The following is a 15,046-nucleotide window of genomic DNA, read 5'->3' as shown; positions in this document are numbered from 1 at the left end:
AGACCCATTGAGATGCACTGGAATTTGTCAATGTAGCCTGGTTCTTGAGAGTTGGTGAATGGAGCTTCAGTACCTGTTTTCATCTCTAGAAAGGGTGTTTAGGAGAAAAACCAAGTTTTCAGTGATCCTAAAAACAATCTCTGGCTTTCTCTCCTGTCTTCCAGGAAATTGCCGCATATCTAATAACATTTGAAAAACATGAAGAATGGCTGACCACCTCCCCTAAGACCAGGTAAGGTTTCCGAAGAGTTTTCTCCTTGCAAATATATATGCATATTCATCGATTCATCTTGTTCCTGATTTTTTCCTTGCTTCCTTAAATCAATCCGCCGGTCACCAAGGGAAGGGCGGGGGTGGGGGCCGTTTTGTGGAAGGAACCAACAGCCCAACAAGACATGCTTGATAGCTCGTGACACCAAAGTCTCATTAATTGACTTTAATGAGTATTTTATTGAATGGAATCAGATTGATTAAAACCGGGCCATCTGCAGTCTTGACAGGTGGGGGGGTGGGGGGGGGGAAGAAAGAGGTTGAACTCCGTTGCGTAGTGTTTAATTATATCTGTTGGAGAAGGATAGGTTTCGATGGCTCGGGATGAGCGAAGGGGTGTCGTCTGTTTGTCTCTCTGGTGGATGCTGTGTATTCGGTGCAGATGACATGAAAGGAAAACAAAATTGAAGGGAAACCTGGCTGGGAGGATAGAAGGTGTTTCCTTTGTGGCTTGTTTCATTAAGCTCTCCTTACTGGGAAAGAGAGCGAGAGCACGAGAGAGAGAGAGAGCGAGAGAGAGCTGTTTCCCAATGAAAGACACACACCCTCCACATTTCACGCCGTAATTGTCATCTGGTCTCCCAACTGTCATAACTATTTAACTTTCACTCTCTCTGGGGAACAGTTACAATAGGCGGCAGTGAGGTATTCTCTCCTGGCAGGTGTTTTCTTGCTGTAAGGAAATGCAACAGGTTAAAAAGCGTGGATGTTTTATATTGCCATCCCTCCCCGTCTCCCCCCCCAAAAAAAGAATGTGTTATCCTGCCAACGGCAGAATTAAAGTTTGCAAACTGTTGACCCTTGGGAAATGTTGGAATGTCACCATTAAGGAAAATTTGGAAGTTCTGAGCCTTTCTTTTCTCGGATGCAACCCTTTTGTTCCAAAAACATGAAAACTGTCCAATTCAGTCTTCTGCGCATTAATTCAGAAATGCACCACGCTGGGGGTGCAACGGGAAGGCGGCGCGAAGCGTTCCAGCTTCAGATGGATCCCCCTCGCTTGGAAGGTGTCAGATATACCGGCTGTTCCTGCCCGCATATGGAACAACATAGCAGGTCCTCTGTCAGCTGGCACCAAATCCCAAATCCTGCCGCATGCCAACGCTGGAATATTTGTAAATATTGAAGGTGGTTCTCTGATGCCAAATACAGCGATCAGATACTCAGTGCATATTTGGGCAGGCATTGCATGTTTGAAGACAGTTTGGTACACATTCAAGACTAGGGTTTAGCTGAGCTTCCCCCAACTTCTATTTTTATTTTTTTTTGAATTGGTTTCAGGGAACAAATTAATTCCAGCTCTAATTAATACAGCGATTTGGCTGAATGGAATTCCAGGAGTGTGCATAGCAGGAGTGAAGTCTCTTTGGCTATTTCTTCAGTTTTTAGCAAATATTTTACAAAAAAAAAAAAGGGGGGGGGAAGAAAGCAGAATCAGAGATCTCAGTTTGAAGCCAAATTATGCTGGGTTTTCCTTTCCCTTTTAACCATGCCGTTTTTAACTCTCAAACTTTGTCTTGGTAACTGGATTTTTTCGTTTATTCAGGCACACTGAATTTCCAGGAGCACTGAATTTTATTGAGGTGGAGATATTTGCAGAAGGCGGGTGGGTGGAAGGGGGAAAGGATGAGATTAACTTGAGGTCCCCTGGCTTCTGCATTTGCAATCGAAGAGAACTTTTCTCCCTGCACTGTCCATGTCGTTTGCTTTGGCACCCGATTCCTTAGTAATTAACTTGCGGGGGAAAGACAGTCTTGCAACAGGCAAGAATGGGTTATTGAGCGCAACCAGCCCTAGGCATTAATGCTGCTGGTGTTTACATGCAGCTGGAGGAGGTGGGGAGGGGGCAGATGGAGCAAGCATCAACTGCAAAGGGCCCCGTCTTGGACATTTCCTTCCCTCCTGCCTTCCAGCAGGGAAAAAAACCAGTCTCACGGTCCATTTACTTTACTGTTTTTTATATAGGTTTATAGCCCATATATAGGTTTATGGCCCGTTGTGTTTCATAAGACGGTTGGTGACAGGACATTGAATGGTGGCCCCAGTTAGCCTTCCCCTGAGATGACGGGGGGGGGCAAGAAAGATGGTGTTCACTCAATGGAGAGTTTTCTGCCAACAGCTTTACAGCGGGCAGCCATTTATATTGGCTCCAAAGAGTCCCGGGGGGTGGAAGGTCCCAGAGGGTCATCTAGTCCAATGGTCCCCAACCGTGGGCCTCCAGATGTTCTTGGACTACAACTCCCACAAGCCTTCACCACCACCTCTGCTGGCCAGGATTTCTGGGAGTTGAAGTCCGAAAACATCAGGAGGCCCAAGGTTGGGGACCACTGGACTAGTCAACCCCTTGTCAAGGCAGAGAATCCATAGCTGGAAGATCTGTTGCATGATGTTGGAGAAGGAAGGCAGATCCTTTCTAGGTTGCCACCTTCTGGTTTTGCCTGGTGCAGACCCCCAGTGGCCGCCCTCGCCAGACTGGCGTCTACAAGTTCCTCCCATCTCGCCGTGATAAAGGCTGCCGGAGGTACCAGTGAGAGTTGGACAGGATGGGACTGGTTCTCCAAACACAGCTGACTTCTGCAGTTTCAAAGTGGAAAATTAAACTTAATTATTTTCTATTTTATTTATGAGCCATGGCCGACTCCCTTTCTGGCCACTTTTCACTCTCCACGGAGCCGGGGTGCTGCAGAATAACATTCCCACTCGTAGGAAGCTGTCGGATCCTGCACCTCTCTTCTGCCCTTTGCCATGGACTGCACAAAAGGCCCAGGGGACGCCTCGTGCAACCCTTCAAGGGTGCTTCGTGGTGCAGTGGTTCAACTGCTGTACTGCAGCGAAAACTCTGCTCACAACCTGGGTTCAATCCCAGGTAGCTGGCTCAAGGTTCACCCATCCTTCCATCCTTCCGAGGTCCCAGCTTGTTGGTGGGGGCGAAGCAATCTGTAGCTTATATAATTAAATTGTAAATTGGCCAGAGTGTGCTTTAAGCGCTATGAGGCATTATAGAAGCAGCACACTTTGCTTTTTGCCCTGGCGTCCCTCTGCCCTCTAACAATCTCTCTTTTTAGAAAAACAACAACAACAAAGACCCTAGACAGGAAAGAAAACTGTACATTGCAGCTCCTAACACTTCCAGGGGTGGCGATTTGCCTTCTAAATAGGTCAGCGCATCACTTAGCACCCTCAAACCTTTTTATTTTCAGCTCTTAAATAAACGCCTTACATCGTTTAACAAGCCTCCGTATCGGCTTGTCTCAACTTGAAGTGGACTTCGAGAATCACTTTCTCTTTCTCCCACCCCCTCTCTCTTTCCTTTTCTCACATTTTCCTCTCTCCTCTTTCCCTTGCTTTCTTTCTTTTTCTTTTTGTGTTGTTTTGAATGTTCCCATCTCTGAATAGGGAACTTGGGAGCCCCCCCCAAGAGCCCCCCCCCCCAGTTTAGATGCTGAGATCTGGCCCAAGCTGTGGTTGGGGCTGAGCATCAGAGGAGCCAACAGGGTGGATCTCGACCAGATCGAGCCAGTGCCCTCCTATTCTGAGGGGCTCAGCAGAGCCTTGGGTCTCCCTCCCAGGGGGCAGGCGGGATGGGAGGGGGGCAGAGACCCACAGAGTGACAGAGTAAGCCTGCCAGGAAGCAGCCAATCAGAGTAGAGTTCCAAGCATCCCTCCCCAAGCGGGTGCCCTGCAGAGGGATCGGACTACCTGTCCCATGATCCATGGGTCAGTGTTTCCTCAGTAACAAATGGATCTGGTGGCTTGAGAACGGAGAATTTTGTTTGGTGCATTTTTCCCCCTCTCTCTTTCTGACCAGAAGCAAATCTGGTTCCTAAATTTAATAGAAAGAGCTTGAGGGTTGCAAAATCGGAGGCCAGTTTTGGCCACACCTGTCGGACGCGCTGATCCTACTTGGGTGGGAAGCCACTGTTGATACTGCTTACAGCACAACCCTCTTGGGATACAGGTGTGCAGAAGACAGAGGGGAGGAGAAGGAACAGAGACCCTACTTTATATTTTTAGCGTGGGGGAGATGGGATTCCCCTTTCATTCCTCTCTCTTCTGGATGGCCCTTTGCTCTTCGCAACTGGGGTTGCTTCTGGAGCAAGCAAAGAGAGCCCTCTCCAGCCTGTCTCATCCCATTTTCTGCACCCAAGGCTTGAAGGGCAAACTCAGACAGTGCCCCGTCTTATGTTCCCCTGTGGATGTCCAAGGATTTGTTGTTGTTGTTTAGTCGTTTAGTCGTGTCCGACTCTTCGTGACCCCCATGGACCGGAGCACGCCCGGCCCTCCTGTCTTCCACTGCCTCCCCGAGTTGGGTCAGATTCATGTTGGTCGCTTCGGTGACCCTGTCCAGCCATCTCCAAGCATCCTGAGCACCAAATCACATGTGGAGGGAGCCCTGGGGAGTAGAGTGAACAGTGGTTTCTGAAGTTGGGACAATTGGGATGAATTTCAAAGCCAACAAAGACACCAAAATCGTGTTCCTCTTTGGCAACAACTAGTTCTTTATTGATTTACACAAGAGAGATCAGCCATGTTATCTCCTCTGTCGAGAAAACAGGTCTAGTCTCTGTAGACCCTTCTCGGAACGTTAGGAACAAAACGTCACCTGGTGCAGATGATGGCCATGAGACTGAAGATTTGGGAAAAAGAGGGGAGGATCTCCCTTCTTCACACACCCTGCCTCTGTAATGTGCGCTGTGCGCCGCCCCAGGTGGTGTTGACAGCTGCTGGCTTGGAAGGTTTTGCATTTGGAAACGACATAGAGGAAACACCGGGGCCACTCCTGGCCGCTGCTGTGAACACAAGCAGGAAAAGAGTGCCATCAGGTTGCCCCGTCTGCCCTCTTGGGTTCCCAAAAACATTTGGGGAAACCGCAGGGAGGACACTGGATTTTGGAGGTTTAGATTGACAGGCAGATGGTGAGCACCACCTCCTCTCCTTGGATTGAGGCAGCGGGGGACGGAATTCCTTCCGACCTTGTTTCCATAGAGTTGTGGAGTTTTGCCGATTAGGATTTATTGAGACCCAAACCTGTGAATATCTACTGAAACAGTCTCTCCCCCCCCCCCCATATTCCTGAGTGGGCTGAGCTCCCGAAGACAGCCCTCAGTTCCGTTCTGTATTTTCAGGCAACCTGGTTGTCCTCATGGAGACGTTGATAATGATGCTGGCCCGTGTGGATCAAGGCCACGTGCTCGAGGGTCCAACTAGGGCTTCCTTTGCCTGGTGGTGGTGGGAAGCAGGATCTAATCTCCTGTTCTTTCCATTTGCTGTCGCCTCTTTCAGTCCAGGGATTGAACTTGGGCAGTGTCCTTAAAAGACGAGGCGAACCTCTTGAGCGTTTTGCTAAGCCAGCCTCTCAGGAGATCCCAAGCCGTCTGTAGCGAAGGCTGCGGAAAAGCCCCCCCCCTCCATCAGCATTGAGAAAACCCTCTGATTCTTGAAAAAGGGATGTTCTCCCCACCGCACTAACCCCCCCTCTGAAAGTTTGAGGGACTGTTAAGACTGCCCCGGGCAAATCCCACAAATAGCAGTCTTTCTATTAATATTGCAATATCCTGTTCCTCTGTGTTTAGACTTGAAAGTGTAATGTCCCAGGAGGGAGAGAAAAAGAGGGTCTCTCTCTCTCTCTCTCTCTCTCTCTCTCTCTGTGTGTGTGTGTGTGTGTGAAAGAGAAAGGAGGGGAGAGAGTTTTGTGCTCAATTGCTATATGAGAACCTTAAATTACTTGTTTGAATTTGCATTGGAATACTTAATACACACACACACACATACACACACTAATTGCAGTTTAGAGCTGAGTTCATACATAGAGGCCTCTTGATATTATAGAATGAATGGCATGGATCCTGCTATGGACTGGAATGCTTCCCTGCTCTTTCAAGTCCATGAACTGGTCCATGAACATCTCAAGATAGCTCAGAAACCCTATTAGGATCACAGGGAGTTGTGTCAGAAAAATCGGAGATTCCTAGCAGGAATTTCCCCACTTAGCTGCCATTCTCTTCTCAATGCTGTTTAAAAGCTTTTTTTTAAAGTAGAGATTAAAAACAGGAAGTGATGCAATGAGGAATGCCAGGAAAAAAATTCCTAACTGTTAGAATAGTATGGCAACGGAATCCAATGATGGAGGCACTCAAATTTAGACAACCCTCTGTCAGGCCTGCTTTGATTTAGATTCCGGCCTTGATGGCTTTAGAGGCCCCTTCCAACTCCATGATTCTATGATTCTGTCAGGAATCTTCTCAACATCATGAAACAGAACTGCTAGTTCCTTTCCAAACATTATAGTACTTTCCAGTTGTTACGATTGATCCATTTTTGCTGTCTTTTTGTTTGAAACGGTGGGAGGGGTTTTTTTCACCCCTGTCGTCTTGGTACTCTCAGAATATTACAGGAAACGGGGCTCCAGAAAGAGTAACTTTGACCCCCACAGTCCTTGGCCTGGACAACCCAGGAAGAGCCTCCAAAAGGTGGGCAAAGAAAGCAGATGATTGCCCGAAACGGTGAGGTGAATGCGGCCAGGAGGAGCTGCTGTCGAAGCCAGCAAGGCTGGAGTCTTGATCTGTGACGATCATCCAGACCTCCGACTGCCAGTTCCAAGCCAAACACATCCATACCGAACTGATCCGCAGCAGCTGTTGTGAGACAGCAGCTTTTCCATTTTCATTTCTGCTTCTGATCGCATCCGCTTATCACCAAACAGGGGGAGGATGCTTGTGAAGCGATAACCGGGAAGAGGGATTGATCCGTGCCATGCAAGGATGGTAGAGGCTGTCAAATGGAGAGCTCTCATCCTGGAAACTGAGGGCATACATGGACGCACCCAGCCAACTACCCAAAGACGCATGCGCTCCCTCCAGGACTCTTAAAACCATCTCGACTTCTCCTCCAGATAATAAAAACGCACCGACTTTCAGAGCGTTTGCTGCTGAAATGCAGATGGACGACGCTTCCATGCTTGCCATAGCTGTGTGGCTTCCTTTCCTTTTTTTCTCCCAGAGCTTGTTGTTATAAAATATGCTAATATATTAACTTGAGCATTATTAAAACTAATTAAAAACTAAATGCCACATCAAGATAAATTAACAAAGTACACTTTGTGATGCGCACGCCTTGATGTTTTTCTTGTAATCACATTTGTTTGCTTGCTTCTGTTTGGTTTTTTTTTTAAAGCGGCCAGCAAAATCTTCAGCAGAGCTGGTCGTCATTAGCGTGCCGTGTGGATTTGTGAAAATAAATGCAAGGAATAGCCGTCAAGTACAGTAATGGCAGAGAAAGACTGAAATACTTGAATTACTTTGCAGTTCCTGAGTGAAACTAATGAGGTGTTTTTGAAGAGGAGAAAAATTGGTTTGTCTGTTTATTGGGCGGGGGGGTAGATGTACGCTACAGGATGCTAAACAGGTTTATAAAGTCAAGATGAACTTCAAGATTGTTCTGCTTTTCTCATTGTCTCACTTTCTTGCCATGCTTTTCTCAGGGGAAAGCAATGATCGAAATGTTTTCAGTTTTAGAAAAATCGGGGTTGGGGGGAACCATTTCCCGGTCTCTGATCCCACTGGGTGGTGCAAGAAATTCTCTCTAATTTTTCACCCTGTTTGTTGGGTTTGGGAAGCTGCAGCCTCTGTGCTGTGCAAGGTCAAAAGACCAGCCATCGTAAGATCGAATCCATGTGACGGAGGGAGCTCCTGTTGCTTGTCCCGTCTCCTGCCAACCTAGCCATTTGAAAGCATGTAAAATGTGAGTAGACAAATAGGTACCACCATGGTGGGAAGGTCACGGCGTTCTGTGTCTAGTCGCGCTGGCCACACGACCATGGAAGACTGTCTTTGGACAAATGCTGGCTCTATGGGTTGGAAACAGAGATGAGCACCATCCCCTAGAGTCGGACACGACTGGACAAATTGTCAAGGGGAACTTTTACCTTTACCTAGAACTCCTTCTTCAATGACAGGAGGCAGAAGAAGGACAGGACATGGCATCCTACAAAAGAGGAAATGCCCCTTGGATCGTTAAGCTATTGAGCCTATGTTCTTACGCAGAGATCCTGCACAGTCCCACTTAGCCTAGCTGCGGAATCTGGAGGGCAGGGAAGGATCTCCCCACTCATTCTGCTTCCTGCACAAAGTTTCAGACAGTTTCTTCTAGTTTCTTAAGGCAAGGCCTTGTGCTTCCTTTACCTGTCAGAATTTTCTGCACCGGGATACATTGGCTCTCCAAAGTAGACTAACCTTCTTGGTATTCCACCTTTGGTGATTGCTGTCTCTCAGCAGAGGTGCTCATGAGAACGTTAGCTCTTTGACCCCAGTCTAATGGGGCAAGACAGTGTCAAGAACGAAAACGGATGCTTTCTCCTTTTTAACCTTAGTCTTCCAAGGGGTGATCAGTGGTGGAGGCATGGGGTGCAGGCTGAGAAGTGGTGCCTCACCTGAGGTCACAGCGTGCAGCCCCTTGCACTCAAGGAGACCAAGGTGGAACAAAACACAGTGGCAGGCCTCATGATACTGTGTCGCTACCCTGAAAGCACACCGACCCCGCGTGATTTTGGAAAGTTAGTAGGTTTGAATCTGGCTTGTGCCTAGACGGGAGATCAAAAGGGACCTCCAGGTAGGTCTAGGGAAAGAGACGTGGCTTGGGACATTGGCAAGCACCCATGGCTGCCAGTCAGAGCTGACAATACAGGACAAGATGGGTCATGGGGTCTGACTCAAGAGAAGGCAGCTTGCCGGCTCCTGCTGCCTCTCCCAGTCAAAAGAAGAAAAGCATGCAAAGATGATGAATAGGGGACGTCTGATTCCCTGAATGGAGAAGGTTGCTTCGTGAGCTCCCTCTGAGGACACTTTCCTGTGCCCCATCTCTCTTTATCTCTCTCCCCTCACAATAGCTGGCAGAGCTTGGAGCAATGCGGAGGGTGAGAGTTTTGCTTTCTTGTTAGTCAGAATTGCACAGACTTCCAGAGTGGAGAAAAGAGAAGGCAACGGGCGTTGCTATCTTGCAAGGCGCAAATCTCTCTTGGCAGGTGAAATCAGAACCAAAGCAAAAGTTAAAAACCAGTAAAAAAAAACCAAAGTACAAAGCAGTTGTCAGGGCCAAGAAGGCGAGCAGATTTATTTCGTCAGGCGCATGGAACGAAAGAGTTAGCTAAAGGTTTATAGATACTGAGGAGGACACTGTGAAGAGATGGGGAGCGAGTGAAGTGGAGGAAAGAGGGTGGCAATTACAGTCGTAATGAACTACCAAAATGACATTGGCAAGATTAGCAGCGATCAAGAGTATTCAAAGTATTGATTCCATGCAGAGGTTCTTTTCACTGGCAGCGCATTCAGCTGGTTTGGTATCCGAGGCAGGCTGCCGGCTTTGAAACCTGAAAGGAGGTGCTTTCCAGAAGCTCTACTGAGTCAGAGTGAGGCCAAAGGGAGCAAGAGGAGAACCCACACAGGCTGGTGACAAAGTTCAGGCTTGCCAGGGAGGTGTGGGAGCTGTCCGGAGAGGTGGTGCTGAAGAAGGTTAAATGGAAAGGTGTGGTTGATGTTATCAGCAGAGGGAAAACATTCCCTCTGGTGTTAGCCACGTGACTCTCAGGGTCCTTAGGACCACTTGGCTCTTGGGCAGCTTGAAGGCATGTAGGAAGAGCTCTCTGAATCAGATAGGACCTACAATTCCTTGTTGAGGTGGTTAGTCGTGCCGAGGTAGCCTCAATGTACCATATGTGGGGGAAGGAGGAGTGTACTGTATATTCTTGGATGCCACCACCTGATGATCTAGATGGTTTCAGTCCATGAGAAATGCACCCCGGCATGCAAGTTTGTGAGTCTCCTCTCTGAGCTTAACGGTTCGAGCAGTACGACGACGGAACCCATAACCTTGGGAAGTGGTGAGCACTCCCGTGCTGGAGGCCTTCAAGAGGAAATGGGACAAGCATCCATCAGATCTGCTTTGATCTGGATTCATGAGCCAGGGGGTGGACTCAGTGACCTTATGGGCCCCTTGTTCTAGGATTCTGTGGTTCACTTTTTCCAGGGCAACCCCTCTGCAGGGACTGGAGGGCTTGGATTTCCATTTGGGGGCTGCATTTGGGAGATGTCGCGGAGCGCCATTCCATCTCCCCTTTCCCCCCCCCCCGCCGTCCCACTCTTTAAAAACTTCCCCTGGAAGAGCTGGCAACCAGCACGTTGTTCTCGAGGCTTGGCAATGATTAATATTTCTGAAGTTCTGCCGCACTTTACTCTGGCAGATCAATAGCCATTTGCATGCGGTGTCAGTATCTATTTGTGGTAATTTAGTTTTACTTTGGCTACCTCCTGGTTTTATTTTTAGCATTTTAATTTCCCTCTGCCAGCTTTTAGGAAAAACAGGAGTCACTTTCTCCCTCCGGTAGACAAGGACTGTGGGTAGTCTAGTCTACCTCTTGCCTCTTGAAAAATGTTGAGCTGCAAAATCATGACATTTTGGGAAGGCCCGTTTCCTAAGGAAACCGAAGCTTTCCAGATCCAGCTGTTTGTTCTCCTCCTCAACAACTGCTAAGTCATGGTGTGTTTCCCTGCAAAAAGGGCAGTGCAAGTGGTACACAGCCCCATCGTGATCTCACAAGTGGCTGTGTTAGGAGCATTCATGCAGTTGCCTAGCATTGCTCTGGATCCTTTCCCTGCGTTTCAGACTGGAAAACCTAAGACCCCTGGCTCCATTAAATTATAAAACTGTGGCATGGGGCAGGATCTCGAGTGTTTCCCGGACCGCCTTCCTGCAGCGCAAGCCTTCCTCTCTGCAAACCGCCAATGAAGAATAGCTCATCTGATTCCCCCACTGTTCAGCTCTTACTATCAGGAAGTTGCTTCTCAGGTTTAGCTGGACTTTTCTTTCCTGTCAATTAAATCTACCCTTTTGAAGTTTGGCCCTTTGGACTCCCAGAAAACAGGTTTACTCCATTCGTTGACTATCAGGAAAAACTTCCTAACTGTTAGAGCAGTATGACAATGACCTTGGGAGGTGGTGAGCACTCCAGCACTCTAGAGAAATTTAGATGACCACCTGGTGGATAACTTTTGTTTTGGATTCCTGCCTTGAGCAGGGGGTTGGACTCAATGGCCTTATAGACCCCTTCCAGATTCCTTATTCTATGATTTTTATGCGATAAACGAAGGTTTGCTTCTCTGCTTTCACCTCCATCCTTAACATCTTCCTCCAAGTTCATTGGTAATGGGGAATTTGGGTGTCCATAGTTCAAGAAAGCAGCTTTTCTGATCTCTGCTCTGCCTTGAGATCTGTGTAAACATAGCGCTCCCAGAACGGAGTATCCACCCCTCCGGAAACCCCCGACAACGTTTCCTTGTTCCGTCGCGCGGCGCCTTCTGATCCTGTGGCTCTGCAGGTGTCCCAGCCTCTTTGCATCGTGTTAATTTTGCATCATATATTTCATAGTAAAGTTAATTGATGAATTATTCAATTCTCATGTAAAAATGGGGGGGGCAATAAATATTAATAACTTTACTTTATTAAGGGAATTTCCATTTCCTGTGTCATTAAAGAGAGATTAACCGAAGTTGGTTTTCAACGAAGACTGAAAACAATGGTGCAGTTGAATTAATTAATTTACAGTGTTAAGGTCATTGTACCTTGATCGCAATTCACTGCATTACAGAGATTCTTTGGAAAGAAGGATCGGGGGGGGGGGAGGGACTTTGGTTTGGTAATAATTGGGAGGACCTCGGCATGTAAAGATCTCTGGGTGTAAGCCGGGTGTTGGCTTCTGCTTTAGTCAGGGCGCAACACAAATATGAGCGTTCGAGCTGACCGGAAACCAAGAATACTGCTGAGCTTATTTGATGCATCAAAGATCTATGTTTCTTGAATGGCAGTTTCTTGTTCTCCACCTAAGCCTGCAGAGTGGCAGATCACTTGTCAAAATGAGGAAGGCGTAGAACTAGAGATGTAAAATTTCTGGAAATGCTGAAGCCATATAGAACGGCTTTGGGGAGGGGGGAAGGCACCATTGTTTTTTTCCCATTTTTTCCCGGTTGGTTTTCCAGGCCTTCTTATATCTACCCAATACAGAAGCTGCTTGGTTCAGCCCCTCTGTGCCCCCCCCCCCCAAATAAGCTGTGAGTCTCAGCTTTTTAACTGAATGGCCAAATCCTGTTTTGAATTTTCTTCCATGTTAACAATATTTATGAGTGTGGGGGTTTCAGACACCCAGGTGATACATTCACAAAGTGGGTCACCCCCCCTTAGGAAAATGCCCTTTATCAGCTGGTTTGAGGATGCCCAATCTTTACCGAACTTGGAGGGATTGTATAAGAGAGTCATGGGAAGCTTCCAACTCTAGGTGTCTGGGGGAAACTTTCCTGGGGGAGCCTGTTTTGTGGGTATATAACTTGGACACCTGAAACCCAGAATTTACCAAACTTGTAAATCTCGTAAATGGTGATTCATGGGAAGCATCCTTGCCAGTTTGGTGAGTCTAGGTGCCTTGGGGGCTGTTTTATAGCCAAATTAATCAACAAATCCAAAATGGCAAAAAAATTCAGATTCCTGATTCATTGATTTGTGATTCGTATGAATATGAATCAATGAATTACCAAGTTTTGAATGAATCTGGTGGCTCATTTTTTTTTTTAATTTGTGTCCATCTCTCGTCCTTTTCTCTTGGTATCAACCTGGACCAAGGATAAAAATGTCTTCTAGCAGAACGACCAAGCTATCGCTTCCTGATTCTTTGCGGTACAAAGTCAAACTACACATTACAAGTATTTATTTATTTTATTTATTTATTTATTGGATTTATATACCGCCCCATAGCGCTACAAGCACTCTCCGGGCGGTTTACAATTTTAATTATAAAGGCTACACATTGCCCCCCCAGCAAGCTGGGTACTCATTTTACCGACCTCGGAAGGTAAAAGTAAGCTACGGCGAGAAGGATTTTTCCCCCCAGTACTGAATGAGGTCTTCTGGCCACAGCAGGAGCTTTCTGCAACTCCTACAGTTTAGAGATTAGCCTGCTTTGTTTTGTGATTGGCCATCAGAAGGTAAACCGGGGCTTTGTTGCCAGGTAGGATTGACATCCACGCATGTCTGCCAGCATCGTTTCTACGGAACATGAGCAGATTTCCAGTTTTTAATAATGGGCTGGCTGTAAAAATTACTTTGCCCCTTGCCCTTTGTTTTCAACAGAGGATAAAACATCTAGAGATAAGAAGAAAGCCCTTAAAACTAAGAATCCTTCCCTTTCTGTTCACAAACCTTTGGTAAAGTCGAACAGCAACTTTACAGCCATGTTCTGAAAGTGTTGTAATATCAGAAGTGCTGTTGCACTCAGGATTGGTTCGCTGTGGTTGACTATTTCATTTTAGATCTGTTTCCCCATGAATTATTCAGCTAGACGGCAGGTGAGAGCGGGCTCCCCCTGAACAGCTTGTTTTATTTAATACTTGACTGGTAACGGAGATAGACACGATCTGCTAACTTAGGCGTAGGAGAGGGAAGCCTTGTAGCCTAATATGGGGACTTAATTGGTACAGATGTTGGTATTTCAGTCCTGCCCAAAATGTGCTGTGCAAGACAGCTTGGGTCGAACGTGGGAGCTGGGAAGGGCAGGAGAAACCTGAATATATTGGGCTTTCCTAATAAATAAGTAAAAAGAGATGCATCTGAGCCGTCTTCATGGAGGGAGGGAAATGTCCAGGAAAACAGGCTGATGGCAGAACGTTGCCTGCTTTTTTGGGGAACCGACAGGAAGGAGGAGTAAAAGATGAGCCCCTTCACCCCCCTTTTCATGGCTCCCCTCTTTCCTCTCCCTCCTTCCCATTTCGGAGTTGGATTAGGATTCCCAGATCCTAAAGCAAACTGGACAGGATGGGGTTGTACAACAACTGCCTCATGTGGGATGGCCACATCTGGAATCAGCGGTAAAGGGCAGCATCCCCATCTTCATCCCCTTGAGCTGGTGTTGTGTTTACGAATGCTAACTTAAAGTCACTGTTCTTGATACTTGCATTTAGACAGGGAAAAAAAGGAAAATGTCTGTTTAATGCTTCAGGGAGCCTGTTCTGAGATAGTCCAGGAGGAAAGAACCCTAAAGTTCATTACAGTGGCCTCTAGAGCAGGAAAATGTGCTGGTAGTTTTAATGGAGGAAAGGATCCATTGGTGGCAATTAGAGATGGGCATGAACCAGTTCATCAGTTCATAAAGACACCAGGCATAGGTGCTGCTGCTTCCCTTCCTCTCCTCCTCAGCCAATCCAGCCACTCACCAGGCCCAGCTTGCTTGCTTTTCCCACCTCCTGGGCTAATCTCCCAATCAGAAGCAAGAGCCCAGACTTCTCTGCCCCGCCTTTTTCTCTGATTGGGAGATCAGCCAAGAGGGAGGAGCAGAGTAACTTAAGATCTTGCCGGGCACTGGAAGATCAGCAGAAGATCCCGGAGCCTGGCCTGATGAATGGCTGACTGAGCCAGAGGAGGTGGAGGAGGGGAACGGCAGCACCTGTGCTGCCACCTTGACGAACTGGGACGAACCAGTTCGTGCCCATCTCTAGTGCCAATCTTTGCTTAATGGAGTGAGTTGCTAGGGAGCACAACTGACAAAAGCAATTTCCTTATCGCCAAATGCCACGTCTAGAGGGTGCAAAGTGCCTGGTCATCTCAGGTGTCTGTGGTACGCACACCTGGCTCCACTGTTAATATTCATTGATCTTCTTTGCTTCCCTTTGCCATCTGCCCCACATCCTCAGAGCAAAGCACAGACAACGAAGAGTCAAGAAGGCTGCAGATGAAGCAGAAC

General features: G+C 47.4%; 1 protein-coding gene across 4 annotated transcripts in view; it reads left to right on the top strand.

Moving 5' to 3' along the window:
- CAMTA1 (calmodulin binding transcription activator 1) overlaps positions 1–15,046 on the top strand; it is a 583,032-nt gene that overhangs the window by 160,581 nt on the left and 407,405 nt on the right. For all 4 annotated transcript variants that reach the window (XM_078379134.1, XM_072977723.2, XM_072977721.2 and 1 more), the window contains exon 3: positions 165–232. In XM_078379134.1, coding sequence (XP_078235260.1) covers positions 165–232 — 68 coding nt within the window. The remainder of the gene's footprint in view (positions 1–164; positions 233–15,046) is intronic.

Source organism: Pogona vitticeps, chromosome 7 (genome assembly GCF_051106095.1).
Source record: "Pogona vitticeps strain Pit_001003342236 chromosome 7, PviZW2.1, whole genome shotgun sequence".
NCBI classification, from domain to species: Eukaryota; Metazoa; Chordata; class Lepidosauria; order Squamata; family Agamidae; genus Pogona; species Pogona vitticeps.
The sequence above is the reverse complement of the archived record's forward strand: the minus strand, read 5'-3'. Positions and strand labels throughout refer to the sequence as shown.